This window comes from Xiphophorus maculatus, chromosome 6 (assembly GCF_002775205.1).
Source record: "Xiphophorus maculatus strain JP 163 A chromosome 6, X_maculatus-5.0-male, whole genome shotgun sequence".
Lineage (NCBI taxonomy): Eukaryota > Metazoa > Chordata > Actinopteri > Cyprinodontiformes > Poeciliidae > Xiphophorus > Xiphophorus maculatus.
In genome coordinates, this window is record NC_036448.1 from 25,079,244 (window position 1) to 25,097,855 (window position 18,612).

General features: G+C 37.4%; 1 protein-coding gene across 7 annotated transcripts; it reads right to left on the minus strand.

The window, feature by feature from the left end:
* Positions 1-265: 265 nt before the first annotated feature.
* Positions 266-14,515, minus strand: LOC102222757 (ETS translocation variant 3-like protein). Of its 7 annotated transcripts, none has more exons than XM_023334821.1 (6): positions 10,656-14,515; positions 9,764-9,821; positions 4,789-5,020; positions 4,459-4,554; positions 2,382-2,543; positions 266-782 (listed from the first exon to the last, which is right to left on the minus strand). In XM_023334821.1, exons 2-6 carry the CDS (start codon positions 9,819-9,821, stop codon positions 419-421), a joined length of 912 nt encoding a protein of 303 aa, XP_023190589.1. In that variant the 5' UTR covers positions 10,656-14,515; the 3' UTR covers positions 266-418. The 7 variants fall into 7 exon arrangements, with proteins under 7 accessions (XP_023190589.1, XP_023190587.1, XP_023190588.1 ...); XM_023334819.1 differs by having other exon boundaries at positions 9,764-10,385; XM_023334820.1 differs by having other exon boundaries at positions 10,290-14,515.
* Between the last annotated feature and the right edge of the window lie 4,097 nt (positions 14,516-18,612).

Sequence of the window (18,612 nt, forward strand, 5' to 3'; positions counted from 1 at the left end):
CTAACTGTAAAGGAGCAAACCCTGTAAAAGGTCTTCTGCATCTCAAACGCTTTACTGCCCCCTGCTCTGTTGGAGTGGTAACTGCAAGAAGAGGGAGCTGGTCCTGATGCTGCATAGATGACAGACATGTGGGACCCACTTTGATGAAAATTCCTCAGTCCCTGTTTGAATGCATCATTTATGGCATACCACTCATATCATTTTCATAAAGCTCAAAGCAGGGGTATAGGAAGCAAGACAAACAGCTAAATAATGTATGCTGCAAGTGCATTGATTTATTTACCAAAACACAAGTCCTATGTTGGTAATTGTTTACAAGTTTAGTTCCCCTGCCACCCCATAAAAGATGCAGGGTTTATCAGTAGTTCTATTAAAAAGGAAGTCCAAGCCCATAAATAGTCTTCAAATGTGGTGAATTTTAATCCACAGGTACTAAACTATGCCACAATGACTCAAAACAAAGACAAAAATAATTAAACTGGAGAGATTTAATGAAAGAAAGTCTTTCATTTGTATTCCCTGTCCTCAGTCTGCATGTTTCCCCACTCTGTCGTCGTCCTGCTGCTTCTCTCCTGACAGGTTCCAGCTTATGTGGGGATTCATGTCCCAGTCTGCAGAGCTTCTGTGCAGCCAGCCATTTGCATTTAGACCCGACTCCCTGGGCTCTCTCTGGCCGACCTCCGGGCGAGCGGCAGCGGGGATGAAGGCGAAGGGGCCGTGGAGGGGCTGAGGCACCGGGAGCGGCTTGGGGAGCAGGAGGGTGTGAGGCAGAGGCCCAGCAGCTGTGGAGGAGGAACATCAATCATGTGAGTCTCCGGTGAGACGAGCGGCGCGCAGACACACAATTTTAATCTGTCAACGTCACAATAACAAAACCGTTTTCCAATCCATGAAGCACTCAGCTATCCTTAAAGCTGCAGTATGTAACTCTTATAAAGAATATGGGTTTCTTTTTTACATATTTGTTGAAACTGTCGTGACTGTTTGTTATGAGACAGATTATCTGTGAAAAAATGGATCTCCTCCACCTCCTCCCCGTGCTGTCCTCTAAAGAAATGCGGTGTTCCCGACCAAAAACAACCAATCAGAGCCAGGAGGAGGGTCTCAGCAAGGGGTAGAGTGAAAGAAGATGAGCAGCTATATGAACATGTGATTGACATTGCTGAGACCTGCCTCTTAGCTCTGATTGGTCGTTTCTAGTTAGCTAATTTTTTCCACAGATTGTCTGTTATTAAAGTTACATGCAGTTTTATATAACTTTAATTTTTTTTTTTACATAATTGCTGAAACACTCACTATGTCATGACGGTATGAAACCTCTTACAATCTTAACTAGAAACAACCAATCAGAGCCAGTAGGCAGGTCTTAGCGCTGTCAGTCATACCCATATAGCTTCTCCTTGTCAGCACAGCCTGTTATGAATGCTAAGGCTAGTTAGCACGACCACCGATAACTGCGGTTAAACTGTTTTCCTGTGACGGTAAGCTGTTTCTCCACCAATATTATATTCAACAACTAGTTCATAAGGTTGACTGACATCGCTAAGGCCCTCCTCCTGGCTCTGATTGGTTGCTTTTGTCCAGAGCTTTTCACAGATTGTCTATCTCATACAATATTGACAGTTTTACTGGCGACAATTTTAACAAATATGTAAGAAACTTTTTTTTCATGAAAATTAGCTTTAAGTTTATTCAGAGACAAAATTCATTCATTACATGCATGATACATAAATATAAAAAAGAAGAATTTATAGTTATTGCAATTAGCAAAAGCAAGATGAGCAGTGGTAGTGATTTATTAGCATTCATGATTTTTTTGTCTATTTTAATTACATTTTTTTCAAAAAAAATTACCCACTTTGCCAGAAACAACATTTAAAACCAAGGTTGAATTTAGTTTTGCATAACACTGCCAAGGAAAAGTTCACATGAATTCACCAATAATTCAGGGTCTATAAATATGCATTTGAATAATTTTGTATTTTGTATACAAATAAAAAATAAATACTGGAAGCACACGTTTTCTGAATTTCTGATGTGTCAGAATGATATTCATAGTGACTGTATGTAAACATTTATTTTCATATATAGTCACTAAGTTTCAGCCTGAAATGCATTCAAGTACAGAAACTGTGTCCTTGTAATAGGAGCTAAAAGGAGCTACAGATAATAAGTACTTCTGCAATATTTGGTGATTAATTGTGTGGTATTACACCTTTTCAATTTCTCCTTCAGACCAACAGATTTTTAGCTTTTGTTGTATTTTTCATTAAAAAAAATATGTTGGTTAGGAAAAATAATCCAGCTGGTTCCAGATGTGTGAGCAAGAAAATCACATCTTTGGAGGAGCTAAAGATGTGATTTTTATTCACTATGATTACCTCTGTCTATCAATGATCCTGCTCCTCCACAGAGAGGAAGGCCACTCTCCGAGGGGAGGAATGGGAGGCATAGCGGGGCCCTGTGGACCAGCTGACGGATGGAGGGATGGAAGGATGGATGGAGGGATGGATGGATGGAAGAAACCATCAACACAATGTAGTCTGCCAACATTCAGCCAAAACATTAGGAACACCACATGTTTTAAACAGAAAGCATGAAACATGAAAAAAGAGAAATTGCTTGCAAAATGATGGAAAAGAAACTGAAACTGCAAAGTTTTTTTTATTATTATTATTTCTGGAAATGTACTCATTCCTAATTTAATGCTAAATCATTTGATCAGCAGGGGAGCTCGGCTGTCAAAAATTCAGAGAATTTGGAGAACATTCTCCACCAATAGAAGCGAAACCCTGAGGCCCATTTAATATTGATTAAATTAAAGGAGAGAACTGTTCTGAGATTTGATTAATTGATTCTTTTTTTTTTCTTTTGGAATGATTTAGTCACACTGTCTTGCAGAATAAGGAGAAGACTCTCTGAACTTGTTATCGGAGCACAGCTCCATGAGCAGCATCTGTGGTCATATGGAGAAGCATCAGTGCACGTGGCTGTTAGAACGAGCACATCTGTTCTGTCACGGCTAATTCTGCATGACGTATAGAGGTTTGGGAGCAGCATATGCTGCGATCCATACGAGGACTAATTCATGGACAGCCTGGGTTATTCCGAGATTACTCCAATCCTGGCCTGCGACTGCTTGGAGTAAAGAGTCCAGGTTGTTCTTGCAGTCACACACTGAACACATTTGATCCATTTTGTCTAAAAAAACATGCACATTTCTCAACAGAACTTGTGTTTTTTTTGGTGTATTAATTTGAATTAAAATTGGAGGTTTAATTGCAATCTCATCGTTTAACTTTTCAAACTTTTTAAAAACTGTGAGGAATGTAGATGAAAGGATCTGAAGGGTTAAAAAAAACAAAAGGAGGAAAGTGGTTCCTCAGTTTTGTGACATTAAAAATGGAATTCTGTAATTCACTTTCTAACTAAAAGGATAAGATTTTTACATGCTTAGGCAGCACATTTTACCTTTAAATTGCAAATTGCCTCTTTAATAATCCTTACAATTGCAGAATTTATAAAATAATTACCCTGACTTCAGCCTTTAACCTACTCCCTCCCTTCTTTGGTGAGTCAGACGCTTGATTTATACAGTATTACATTATTTAATAGATTTTCAGGTATTCAGATTGTAAAACTGTTAAGTTGAGGAAAAATGTTTTACTTTGAAGCATTTAAGGTAATTATAGCTTTAAAAGCCTTAGAATGAATTGATGCTTCCCTCCAGTGAAGACATTTTTCATGCACCTTTAATTTTAGCAGGTTTATTTCTATATTAAACATCAAACGTGTACCATAAATATCGCTGCCCCTGCTGTGAACTTTAACCCTGACCCAACGAGTTTAGGATAAAATTCACTCTAACAGGCCCTCAGCCTGAAGAGGTGAAGTTGATGTTTAATTTTTGTTTGTTTAAATCATTTAGGACCATGATGTCTTGAATTTAAGGTTTTTCTTTGGTCATTTCCTCACTTTAAAAGTTCAACACACTTTTTGAAGCTTACCATTTGAATCCCATGTTCTCCTGGGGTTTTTGTTCCCATTTTGAAAAGCGAAACAGGAAGTCATAAATTATTAATAAACAAGTCAGACTCATTTTGATTAGCTTAAAATGTTAAATGTAAATAACAAAAATGCTTTAGAAGATTTTATTTTATATGAATTATTGTTATGTGGTTGTTGTCCTGTGTGTCTCAATGTTGCCCGGTGATGTGGTAAATTCTGCTACTGCAATAAAGTCTGAGTTTACTTTGCATATCTTTTCTAGGACTGCCAATAAAAGAAGGGAGAACAGCGTCTTCTTTCTAAAAATGTGGCTTTAAAACTCTTTATCAAATAACTTTAGGAAGGTTTTGTGATTTTTACCGAATTATTTAGGAAATGCAGATGACAAAAAGCAACCTGAAACCCTGTAAATTGTTGATAAGGACCTGATGGCTGGACGGAGGCAGGTACCCTGGATAGTTGACGAGGATGAGTTTGCTGAAGTTGAACTTGTAGGTGAATCTTTTCCCTTTGGTCTTGTGCAGGATGCGTTTGTTGTAGTAGTATCTGCAAGCAAAACGTGTTTCTGTGTCAGACTGAAATGCTGATGTGTGCACTCCAGTCCCTCCAGGGCACTTTAGTTGCTTGTTTCCTCACAGACGCAATGTGCATCTAAGAGGCATTTTGGATGCTACATTTTAATACGTACAACTTGTACTGCCAAGGAGGGTTTTTTTTAATTTATTGAGCGCAGCAGCTTGAGGCAGGATCAGCTCATATATAGGAATGGTAAGTCTTTACCTGAGCGCCCGGCTCAGCTTGTCGTAGTTCATGTGTGGTTTGCCCTTCCTCTCCCCCCACAGTCTGGCCAGCCTCTCGGGGTCCCTGATGACAAACTCGCCCCACTCGCCCCCCCAGCCGATGGCTCCGCCCTCGCCGCAGCCCAGCAGCTCCAATAGGAAGTGCCACAGCTGGACCTGCCTGGAACCAGGAGACCAGGCTGGTTTGTAGGCCCAGTCAGGAAACAGCACTGCTGTGGGAAGGAGATGAAATGTCAAACTATACTGCTCAAAAAAATAAAGGGAACACTTTAAGTGTTAAACACCTGTTTAAGTGTTCCCTTTATTTTTTTGAGCAGTGTATAAAACTAGTAGAAACTTCAACTGGACCCCTCAGTCTGTTCCTTATTTCACCCTCCCAATAATCCAAACTTTAAAGAATTGTTGATTAAGACCACCATAAAATATCATGAGAAATTCTGGCTACTTTGATAAAACAAAGAAAGAGACTACAGTGTGGGCAATTCATACCTTACACAGTACTGTAAAAAAATATTTTTAACCCTGCACCAAATTTAAGCAGAGAAATTTCATCCACCAGACTGAAAATCAAATCTTTTTACTTACAAACAATTAATACTCTAACAGTTATTTAAAATAAAACTGTTTTCTATGAGATGTTTGGACTTATTGTTGGTTCATACAGGTTGTGTGAGAGAGCAAGACTTTCTGTTGATAACAGGAAGGCTGAATGGCGTGCAGAAAAGTTGCTCCTTTTTATTATTTTGAACTTTTCACCTGTCAGGAAACTTGCTAAGTTTTTAAAGTTGGCTTTTTCAACTTTTCCACTTTTTTTCACTTAGGTCACTCCTAATGAGAATCTTATTTTTAAACTACATTGTAAACTTTCCTTTTTATGCACACTTTCTCTCCAGGCTCTCCTTTGTTTCTCTAAACATCACAATGTCATTTGCATATCTGATACTCGGTGGAAAGTCCTGCCTGACTTCATCTTTCAAACCTGCCGATAAACGATCCAAACACAAGCAACTCATTTTCACCTTCTTGATCTGAACCCTCCTCCATTTTGAATTTGTCACTCCTGTCTCACTGCACCTCCTGCACAGGCTTCATTACAAAGCTGAAGCCCAATTTCATATAGAGCGGGAAACAGTTTATCTCATGATAAAAAGACACAAGCAACTCATTTTGACCTTCTGCAGAAATCATTTCTATTCAAATGTGTCCTTAGAGAACCTCATGCGGTGTTTCACTGAACCTGACTAACAGCTGAATTAAGACAACGACAGTGTGGTTAATAAAAAAGGCTCTTAACACATTAGGTATCCATCATTTCCACTGCTTTAATAAAAAATTAAAACGTTCCAAATTTAAAGCCATTTCATTCCCACACTGTGTAAACTGATCTGGCATAAAGCCGTTTCCAACCAGATAGGAGCAAAGATAAGCAGAGTTTGTTCTCTTTTAAATATCTGATTCTTATTAAAAAGCTGAGGCAATACCCTTGAGATCCATTTATCATCGTCCCAGATCCCTAAATCTGAGTTCAACATATTTTTCCTCACTGATGATTTCTCTTGCTATGGATTATAGGATTTTGGTTAAGTTGGTCGGTACAATAAAAAAAAGTAATACTTCTGTGTATTCGGAAAGCTCTGTGCCTCTCAGAGCTCTCGGTAGGACAAATTACACGGTAGGACCCCGGGGGGGAAAAAGATATTCAACTCGTCTGAGGTCGTCTTGTTATTTTAGGTTTATCTCCTAACAGGTGTTTTAGTTCAGGAGCTTAACTCCTCATTAAAAACCGTGTTACAAATACCTGCTGTACAAGCTGCTTTGGTTCAGCTTGATGAAACAAATCAGGTGTTTTTACCTGCAATAGTTAACCTGCTGTCTCATTAAAAACGAATTAAAATATGGCAGCACTTTCTAATCTCTTTACTGTGACCGAGGTTTAAAATAATTGCATTAAATATTAAGATCAGAGGTGGTCGATTAATAGGAAGCAGTTTTATTCCTCTTGTCGGTATTTTGTATTTACAGAAGCTCTTATAAAACACCAAACAAGTGTGTACCAAACAGTACACAGATTTTATACAAATATCTAAACCAAAGATTTTTATAATTATTTCTATTATTTAGTTTTGTTTCGACCTCTGATGAACAGTTAATTATTTTGCGTTTATTTTAAAGTTAAGAATAAAAATGATCTCTACTTCTATTCTGTTCAATACCATGTCATACTTTAGCAATTAACTACAACTAATTTTCTAGTTTATAATCTGAAGGTTTTGTGCATTTGTCATGCTAAAGAGACATTTGAAGAGAAGAGAAGTTTCAGAGCTGAAAACATCTTCAAGGGATTTTGACACCTGGTTTTTCTGAGATACAGAAAAACTGAATGACTGTATCTCATTTTCCCATGATATATTGTTTTTGAAAGGTCCCTGTACAATATGTGGTTTTCTATCTCTGCTACTGATATTAGTCAACATTTTCAGGCAACTTTGGAAATCTGTTGCAATCCAGTGCAACAGTTCTCACTTTCGTTTCTGTCATGAATCTCCTGCGTTCTGTTTTCCTTTTCTGTTGTCAGAAGGTGAGAATTTCATCATGTTTATTAAGTAATGTGAATAAAGTTCTGGTCAGAAGTTTATATATGCTAATTGTGGTTATGGGTTTCAAATGATGTACTTGAACTGTTCTTATCCCACTGTGGAATATATATGCAACATGCAACTTAAAACAAGAATCTCTTGCACAAGTCTGAATTCATTAGGAATTTTCTCCAATATAATTTACTCAATTATACATACGGACTCAAATACTATACATGCCCCTATGTTTTGTTTTGTGCTTATTGTCTGCGGTGAAGCCACATAAGACACTGTTGCAATGTGTCTGACTTTAAATTCCACGGATTTGAACCGAGCTGCACCAAATTCACTGGGATTGATCCTGATCTGCCCCCCATCAGGAATCCACAACAATCTCTGGTGGATGTGGCCTAAGTTCTTTACAGCGCCCCCTAGAATACTTTAAATTATCAGCCCCAAGCCCAATAATCAACCTGAATAGCTTGGGGTTGATAATTTAACCCAGAATTTAATTTAACCTTTCTGCTTTAACCCAGAATTATGAAACCTGCCACACATGTGTATTTTGTGAGGACGTACAAAGAAGTCTCTTGGAGCCATGGTCCAAACCCAACAGGAAGTCAGCCATTTTGGATCAAAGCCACCATTGTGTTTGTTTGTTTTTATAGATGTTGTATCTCATCAAACTCCTACAGCTTTTGAGACACAGACTATAAAATCACTCAGCATATTCTCAAGTCATTAAAGGTCAAAAGTTATTAATTTTTTTTTCCATACATCAAAAACTGCAAAAAGAATAAATTGAATATGAGAAATGCTGGAGCTGACTGGTACATTTAACCGCAGGAAAATGAAATTCTGCAAGGGGCCTCAAACAACCTTGGGCTGACTCGGTGCAGCTCAGCAGTCATGTGTGTCTTCTACATTTTAAACCTTTTCCAAAGTGGTAGCACCAGAGCTTTACATCCAAATACATACAATCAATAAAAATATTTGTTAATAATTTGGATCCAAAATGAAACAAGCTTGAAGAAGCATTTCTTTTAGGAAAACATGAACACAAGTTTCCTGCGGAGCTAGCATGCAGAAGAAAAAACTAAGTTCTTCAGTCAGAAAAATATGCAATTTAAAAACTGAACAGTGTATGGTAATTTAATAAAACAATAAAAAAACTGCATAATTTATTCTATTTTCCAAATCCATATTCAATGTCATAGGAAAAAAATAAATTAGTTTAGTGGTTTGTTCGAACCTTTACAGTAGAACAATTTTTTTTATGCATTGTGAATTTTGATAAAAACATATTTAATACAATGATTAATCTTTACAACAGGCTATGATGAATGTACAAACATCTTAGGTTGAGGTCTTAAAAATATTTAAAAATGATGACTGTTAGCATAAGGCTTTACTTTTTAAAACCGCATACAAAAAAAATCATAAAATTATGATTTTTGAACTGTGAAAAAAATGATTGGGTCTTTTATCTAAACATGCACCAAAATGTATAGAATTTTAAATAATAAAAAAAAAAATACAATTACTGTATCTGACACATAAAGACCAATATGTATACATTTTGAAAACATTTGGGATATTTAAATATATTTTTTATCTTTCAAACAATAAAAATATGCTCCAAGCTTTTGCATTTGTTCTATAAAGAATGAGAAAATGTAATTAGCAATGTATTTACACATTGCAGCTAGTTGAGCAGCTGAAGAGGTCTCAGAAATACAATAAGTCTGTGTGAATGTTGATCAAGACAACCTTAGAATATTTAAAAATATATATTATTATTGCTATTTATTTTTAAATTATAATCATTTGCAGGATTTATGCAAAAAGTCGGATTGTGGTAGAAAGACTTTCAAAAGCTTCAGCACAACCTTTGCATAACAATCCAAAAAACATCTACAACTGTACTCTGCTTGTGTCAAAAAAGATAAAGAAAAAATGATAGAAAAAAATAAAACTTGTAACGTAGATGGAAGATTTTGCACATTCAACATACAGTACTTGGCTTCATGCTGTATTTTTCATAACTTCAGCTGTGAGTTTTATGTGAGCTGGGACTTAATCTATTTTTTCATCCATCCATCCATTTTCTTACACCCTTGTCCCTAGTGGGGTCAGGAGGTGCTGGTGTCTATCTCCAGCTAACGTTCCGGGCGAGAGGCGGGGTACACCCTGGACAGGTCGCCAGTCTGTCGCATAATCTATTTTTTATCACATTAAAATGCAAGACGGAGACTGGTTCTGCAGAGAGGGAATTTATAATAACTTTTTTTTTCATATAAAAGTCCTCCTACGCAAATGTCAACCCACAAATATGCAAATAACCGAGATGAAAATCAGCACAAACACACACAATCTTACCTCGGCTCCAGTAAGGTGATGAAAGGTGCCCGACTGAGGAGTTACAGCTGCACTGCATCTGTCACAAAGACAGACGAACAGATGCAATAATTCAGCATCTTCGTCACTGAATTTTTATTTATTGTCATATATATTCGGTTACCGGTGAGCCTGAGTTCATGATATTCATTACATGCATAAAACGTATGAGGTGCATAAGATAATATTTAACTCATCAGGATGGAGAAGCATAATTTCCCCCCTGCAGAAATTGTTCTTCTTGTTGGTTTTGTATAATTTCTCCTGGTAAACACACACATCATCTTCTCATAGACACAATAGACACCACATAGACACCCCGCCCCCTCTGCGATTTGCAGCCAACGTTCTCCCTGGAAGGCTAAAAGCTCATCTATACGAGAAAGAAGCACTTCACTTCTTCCCCAGTGAATCATGTCTCTCCTCCGCCATAAGCTCCTTTCCACAAGCTGTAATATCCCCTTATCTTGGAGCAACAACAAAACGATCTCTCCTCCTCAGCTCTTACTTTATTTCCCTTTTTCCTCTCATGTGGGAGGACACTCAGGGGTCACGGGATATTTCACACCTTTAGGCCAACGTTTAAGGCCAGCTTCGAAATGGTCTGCCATCAAAAAGGAAATTATAAACATTTACAAACAATTTTTAACATTATCTCAGCTCATTTACAGCTTAGGAGCATTAAAAGCCACTTTAATTATGAATGCTATTTTATCTATAGTCAAAATAAAAATAAATTAATACAAATTGTAAAGATATTTAAAAAAGAGTATTTTGAATAAGTATAATACATATGTTCACTAATTACTTCATTAGCTGTGAAATCATCTTTGTGGTAAACACAGTAAAGTAAGAAATCAAAATGTCCCGTTACCTTTACTGGAGTGGAAAACTCTTCGCCAACTGGGAAACAATGATCACTTTGTCCGCCGGCCCACTCCGAGTCAAGGGAGTACTGAAGGATGGATGGACTGGATCCTAAACCCTCTGTCTCATCTGACCCCAAGCCACTCACCCCACCCCGCCCTCTTGGCTCCTATTGCTCCCTTTCCTGCCTCCTTCATGCCGGAATTAGAAAAACTTGGTCAAAAACTAAAAAAAAACTCTAAAACTGATTAAGATGTTCTTGCTTAGTTCGTAAGAAAAAGTAAACAATATGGCAACCAACGAAGGTTAGATTCAATAAAATGGTTACAATTTGTTAGAATAAATATGTAAAAACAGATTAAAAATGTTTAAATGGACCTATGCTAGAAACTGTAAAAAATAATAAGAAGAACAATATCAACATTAAAACAGTTTCACTCTGTCATGATTCTCTGGCAACAATCATCACAGTTTCTCCAGCAGCTCTGATCTTCTTCACAAAACCTACAAGTCACAGGCATATGTTAAAATCTGCTCAGCTTCCAGGCTTATAGCTAACAACCGTTTTATTCTATACCGTGTTAGAAATTGAGGAATACGTGAAAATCGTGAGTTGGAAAGCCAAAACTTTGGCTTCAAAGCACAACTGAATCGTCACAAAGGGTAAACATAGTGACATTCATGCTTGCAACATGAATTTGAGTTCATAGACAGAAAATTGTACATGTGTAATGTATCCAGCGATGAAGAAGCAGCCAGAGGAAATGTTTTCTGGGAAAGAAGACATAATAAACTGACACCCTGTCAAGGAATTTAAAAGCTTCTTGTGGTCAGTCCCAGATGCTTACAATTCACTACGAAAACTGTAATTTAAAACACTAAAATTCTGGCAGTATTTAGGTAGACATTGTAATTTCTGTTCTAATTCTGATCAGCCTGATTACTGTGACGAGCAGCCAGAAAGGTGGTTTAAAATTACTTTTTGACTTTAAAGACAATGGCACTCCCTTTTAAATACATTTTGTAGTGCCAACAGTCACATAGACATCATTTAAAAGCCTGATTCTACCTATAATGGCGAATTAATATAAAAAGAAAAATGTGTTGCAAGTCAGACAGAACATACAATATGGCAACCAAGTAAGGAAAAAACGGTAACGGGGTTACATTTTATTACAATATAAAAGGTAAAATACTGTTTAAAACCATGGCATAAAAACCATTTTATCCTGTGGGACATAATTTGTGTTAATAGCTACAATATAACTAGATTACAGCTGGATGAATTAATATCAGACCAACAAATTTAACCTTAGTCGTGTTTGAGCAACACAGAAAAGGAACACCTCCTATTTCTCAGGATTTGACAATTTACATATTATATTTCTTATGCAAAATAATCAAATATATTAAAAGCATCAAAAACAAAGATCCTGCTCAATATAGAGGCATAAATTATGTCTAACACCTGTTCAGTTACCATTTAAAGTACTAAATGATCAGCAGGAAATGACATTTGGCATAAGAATTTTATTTGGACAAGAAAAAAATTTATTTTTATACTGGGATTTCAGCCTTCAAAGAGAGAGGCAAAAAAATCTGATGAACTGAAAGTTAATAAATCTTTAGGGCAGCATCTGCTGTAAGCAACAGTTATTTCTCAGAGAGGAGAAACAGTGTTAGCAGTATAACAACCGTAGATGACCATACAAGCGAGAGAGCAAAAGGTTCAAAGCAGAAGTGAAGCACGAACTGGAGGGAAATAAACCAGGAGGAAATAGGAGAAAGCACTTTCCCTCCTCCACTTCGAGTCAGGGGTAGCAGAACGGTGCTGAGGGAAGGTGACTGGTGGTTTTCTCTTTGCTAAATCAAATAGGTGATGAACTCAGTGCCACGGCCATTTGTCACCCCTCTGCTGCTGCTTTTTTGCTCAACGGCAGTGACTTTGACCAAGGTTATCAGACTGCTCAGCACTCTGCCGCACTGGCGTCTGCTGGAGGCGTCTGACACGTTGTGTTCAGGATCATATTCACGTAGTAACACCGTTTAAAGGGATTTTCTGTTTGGTTTAATTAAGGTTGATGTAAAAAATCTAAGGGCTTTACTTCATAAAAACAAAAATCATAGAAAACAGTCAACAATTGAAATATTTCATTTTGTCAAGTGCTATCGTCACACATAAGTTTGTTTATTAATGTTTCACTGATTATGTTTCAAAAGCAACTCTAATCAGGTGGGTTTTTATTCTAGACTTAAAGGCACTGAGTGTTTTGGCTGTTTGGAAGTTTTCTGTTTATTCCAGATTTGTGGTGCATAGAAGCTGAATCCTTCTTCTCCTCATTCATCAGTGGTTTAATAAACCACACTTTACAAAATTTTTTACACCATTCACAATATACCACATTACAAACAAAAGTTTATCTTATTGGAATTTTATTTGTAAAAAAAATAGTAATCAGAAAGATTCATCATTTTCCACATTTTCTTTTTCTTTTTTTTAAATCTCTAAGATGTTGTATGAATTTGTAATTGACCCTTGACTCAAAACTCGAGACGGATGCAGCACAGAAACTTCCCTTTAGGAATTATAGAGTATTTTTGAATTCCTTTGAAATCTTTGCCCATTCTTCTTTGCAAATAGCTCAAACTCGGTCAAGTTGAATGGAGAGCATCTGTGAACATCAGTGTCCAATTCTTTTCACAGACTCTCAATTATATGTATGTCTGGACTTTGACTTTCCTTTTTAAGCAAATGGACAAAATGGAGGCCATCATAAAGTAGAAGGAGGAGGAGAATACCTGGGGTTCAACATCTCTTACTAATTAAGTTCTCAAAATTTTGTATTCAACCGTTCAAGTACAACTAAAGGGCTTCAAAATGTCCTAATTATTAATAAGTTGAGTTTAACTGAGTTGAATTTATCTTCAGCTGTTCCATAAGGCCCTCTGACATTTATTGGACATTATTGAAGAAACAGCATGCATGCTTAATTATGCACTACTTTGTATTGTTCTTTCACACAAATGTCAACATAATATACTGAACTTTGCAGGTTTAATGACGCAAAATGTGAACAGTGTAAAAAGTATTTGTTGATTGTTGGAAATAATTTGAAATTTATTCAATTTTGCTGACGAAGCTTGATATAAAAACAGGTCAGTATCTTTAAATCTTTTGTCCAAAAATGTGAAAATAGAGAAGATGCATTTGTAACCAATCCGCCTAAATCAAAGTTTTAAGTAGCTGCAGTGAACGCAGCGTTGTACATTCGTCTTGTACCTATTAGCCAAAAGAATGTGTCGTGCTGCTGAGAGATTAACTGTGAATTAGTTTTCCCTGCAGCAGAAAAAAAATCTTCTATCCTCTAAGGCTCCTTGTGATGCACATGCATCTCTATACATTCACTTCTCCAGGGCAGTTTCACACACATACACATTTACACTTACAGCTCCTCAGATGTGATAGCTGACACCGGAGGCTTTTAATTCCAGTGTAAATACAAATACACTCCCAGACAGCTATCAATTATGCATGCCACTAATTGAGTTGAATGTCGTGCTTTTAGCTGCCAGGGGACCCTGGGCCACATGCAAAAACTCTGGGACTGAAATCACACACACACACTCACACTTAAAAAGATAACTGCACTCATATGTTTGAGGAACTTTACATACGTATATCACACCTTAAAAATAAAAAAGTACAAAAGGGATTGAGTAGAGTGTACTTAATGAGGAAATGTAAGTCCTTAAGTGTTTGTTTCAAGATGATACATGTCTTCTATAAGCAGATACATACGTAAAAGATATTGAGGTAGCTTTTTTTTTACAGAAGACAAAAAGACAAAGATGCATAAAAACACAATACATGGGGCGTGCCGTGGTGGCGTAGTGGTTAGCGCGACCCATATTTGGAGGCCTTGAGTCCTCGACGCGGCCGTCGTGGGTTCGACTCCCGGACCCGACGATATTTGCCACATGTCTTCCCCCCTCTCCTTCCCCGTTTCCTGTCAGCCCACTGTCATATAAGGGACACTAGAGCCCACCAAAGACCCCCTGGAGGGGTAAAACAAAAACATAAAGCACAATGCAACCACAGCCATGGAAACGGCGACATGTTTGAATGAAACGTCTGGTTGCTTCTTAAAAGAGTCAACAGAAGTTAAGCAGTGCAGCATGTTCCACCCTGACAGGTTCCATCCCATCTGCTCCTCAGGGTTCAGGCAGGGATGTGAGGCAGGTCGGAGATTTAAGAGGGGGCTTGACTCTGAAGAGCTCTCAAAGTAAGGGCCAGAGTTTTAAAATGAACTCTAAAAATAACTTCGTATCCAGTGAAGTGATGCTCAAAACTGGTGTAATGTGATTTCTCTTGCATGTGTTGGTTAAAAGGTGAGCAGCAGCATTCTGAAAATTTCTAAACAAATAAAATAAAAAAAAATCTGAAATCTCTTTTACTGAAACAAGAAAAGACCATCACAGTAGCTGAAGCCTGGCAGGTATAAAAGCATGAACAGTCCTTTGAAACTCCACTTTTGACCCAATAGGCCTTCATGTTCTTCAGGTGAAAGAAGCATTTTCTCAGTAGTTGTCGGGATTTCATTTCAATGAGCCAAAAGTAAAACCTATTTGTCCAACTGTACAAATAAATCTGAAGCCTTAAGATGTTGTTAAATATCAGGGGTTCTTTCAACAATAATTTTGAAGGTTGGCAGCTTTTAATCCGAATAAACCGTTATGGTGTCTGATGATTAAACCTAGAATTGAAGAGGAACATCCATCCATCACATCCATCATCCATCAATGCATTGTCTATACCTGTTTATCCTCGCAGGGATGAAGGGGAGCTAGTGCCTGTCTTTAAGGAATATGTATAAATCAAAAATAAAAATACACTTTTTTTCCTCACTGTCTGAAGTTCAATTAGACCAAACTTTCTCTTGTTGCAGGTTAGTTATAATTACCAATATTATTTACATTTGCTAAGCGTAACAAGAGCATATTTTAGAGATTTTGCATGTAACTTATTTCAAAGTTTACATACATTTGGTCAGCATCAGAGGTAATTGTGTTTTAAACTACATACTGTAACTCCAATGCTGCCAAAGTTTATTTTCCATACATATATATATATATATATATATATATATATATATATATATATATATATATATATATATATATATATATATATATATATATATATATATATATATATATATATATATATATATATATACTGCGCAGGTATATATATCTGCGCAGTATCTTGGCTGTGCCAAGGATTGCACATTTCTGGACTGAGATGTCTGATGTTGTTCCTGGAATCTGTTGTAGCCATTGGTCCAGTTTGGGGGTGACTGCCCCGAGGGCCCCGATGACCACAGGCACCACTGTGGTATATATATATATACATACATACAGTATATATACAGAAAACGAGGATTCAACTAAATTCAGGGAAACTTCTCACCAACACCTCTACATCTCACTAATGAACCCAAAAATTCAGAGATTCTGAAATGTCATGACCTTTTTCTGTTTCTTAGCAACCAGACATTTTGAATAGACAGAAAAGTGAACAACTCAAAACTACAAATTGTCATTTAAATATTTCCAAAACTTTTCTGGGTTAATTGCAAACCTTTATATGTGGGGGCAGGATTTTTATTTAAATTAATTTAAGCCATATTCCAAATTAATATCACACGGATCACAGATATTAGATCTCTGTTTACATGTAACGGTCTGAAAGACATGGGGGTACACCAAACTGGTCCTTGACCTATGAGCTTTATCACATCTGCTGCAAAGTAAAAGCAAACATGTGGCTGTTAATTCTGAGGTTGAGATTTCAGCTTCACAGTAGGTACAATGGCACGAAAGGCATATCCAAGGTTCAAAAGTAATTGAGAAAATTCACAGAAACTATGTAATTTGTAGCTAGTGGAACTATTCACCTGTTAGGTTCTGTTCCTACAAGCACCAGCTGTTGGTGAACTAGTGCTATAAGTTTACACACTATATTCTCCCTCTTGTACCAGTCCGCACCAATCCCTAATACAAGAACGAGTGGTTGGTGGTACCGGCTTCTTGCCTTTTAAATTTAGCATTTATTCAGTCAATGGAGGCATGGACACCCGGATATTTATAACTGCTAACACTCTGCACTGATGCCCACTTCAAATTAAATGGAAAATACAGTGGCTCCCTTGTATACACGATACACAAGAGTTAGAGACCACTGCCAACGCATAACTCTAATATCCAAAAATACTTCAGAGTATTAAAAGACTTATGGCTGTCTAACTTAATAATTCAAACACCAATATATACTAATATGCATTAATACGTACAGTGGAAACCGTCTTAGCATTATGTGGAAACTAATAACTACAGTCATATCTGAACGCTTGCAGCCAATCAGTGCGAAGGAAAATGAATGTTGTTCTTGGCTTTACAAGTGTCAGCCAATAGCAAGTCAGCTAGCTTAGGGCTAGGTATTTCAGCTTCCCAAGCTTAAATGCTTCAAATTTTAGAAATAGTCTAAGGAAATATCTGCAAATAGACAGGTTATTCCATACAAAAATATGGAATTGTTGCAAATAGATGAGTAGGCCACATAAACCAACAAGTTTATTGGTGATCAGCCACATACTAGACCTCCTCTACTGTGTTGTCAGCAAATTTAACAATATTTTGCCACTGTCTTGAGTGTAGGAAGTAACAGAAATAAAACAAAAGGCCTAGTACAATGCCTTGCGGCACTCCAGTGCAGAGAGTGATAGTATTGGAAACAAAACAAAATAGCAGAGAACATTGCAATTATTTATGAAGTCCTTTAGGATTGTTGTAGACTTAGAATTTTAAGGCAACTGTAGCACAACTCCTCTGCAAGCCCCTCTAAAAAGTTAGAACAGTGTTAAACCCCACAGGACTACTGCTGTACTGACCAAAAGAACTTTGAGTTTAGTTTGTCCAAGTTCTATTTTCTGGTTCTTATTTTTTTACACAGATTTTTGGTTGGTATTTTGTAGTTCTTAGTGCTCGATTGTAGTCCCAGTTCTCCATGTATGTTGTGATCTGTTTTGATCAGTTCCTTTTTCCGGTTTTCTGGCACCTTCTTGTGTTTGACATTCTTCCTCTGTGCCTTAGCAGGTTTGCCACTGAATGTGGAGGAAGCTGTATATCAGAACACACATGAAAATATGCAGACACAACAAAGGAAGCGTGCTCGCGCCATGGATAAAAGCTGACAGTTTGGAAATTGAGCCTTGGGACTGATGGAGGCATCCGGACCTAATCACTAAGAAATTTAAACTAGGCAGCAGGGCTCTGAGATAAGCAGCAATGTCGGGGGAATATTACTGTAAAAATGCAACATAAACAATGAGATATATGAAGAAAACTCCTTTTTCTCTATGCTATATAACCTCTCCATCCCGAGGAGAAGTTGCACATAAGGGAGGCAGACAATATAATGAAAGAGTTCTGTCTTAGTATTAAAAGACTTCCCATTCTCGAAGGGGCCATTTAGGGTAAAGAACACAAAACCCAAGCCTTCATTTCCACAGAAATTGTCCTCCTCCTGCTATTCCTTTCTACTTCAGCGATCAGCATTATCTTCTCCGTGCCAATCTCTGTGTTTGTGTGGACAGAAGATGAGGAGGATGAGACTTTGGGAGGGAAAAGTGAGAGGGAGGAGGGTTAAGTCTAGATTTGATCCCTGCTAAAAGGACTGTTTGTTTTACAGCTGACGACCCCAGAGTTTAATCTGGCGCTTAGCTGCCTGCTCAATCTCTTCTCCTTCATCTCTCTCCATCCTCTCATCCTCCATGCCTCTCCCCTTCAACTCTGTCTCTCCTACTCGTGCAATCCCATCATCCGTTCTCTGCGAGTTAAACCACACACACACTGCAACCTCTCCTACATCCTCCTCTCTCTGTCCTATCCTCCTCCATCCCTTG

Bases quoted from the DNA above. Each gene is read 5' to 3' on its own strand.
- LOC102222757 (XM_023334821.1), bottom strand. From the start codon at position 9,821: ATGCAGTGCAGCTGTAACTCCTCAGTCGGGCACCTTTCATCACCTTAC. The intron at 5,021-9,763 runs GTAAGATTGTGT...TCCTTCCCACAG, and splicing joins ATCACCTTACTGGAGCCGAG to CAGTGCTGTTTCCTGACTGG. The intron at 2,544-4,458 runs GTACCTGCCTCC...GAATGTTGGCAG, and splicing joins ATCCTCGTCAACTATCCAGG to ACTACATTGTGTTGATGGTT.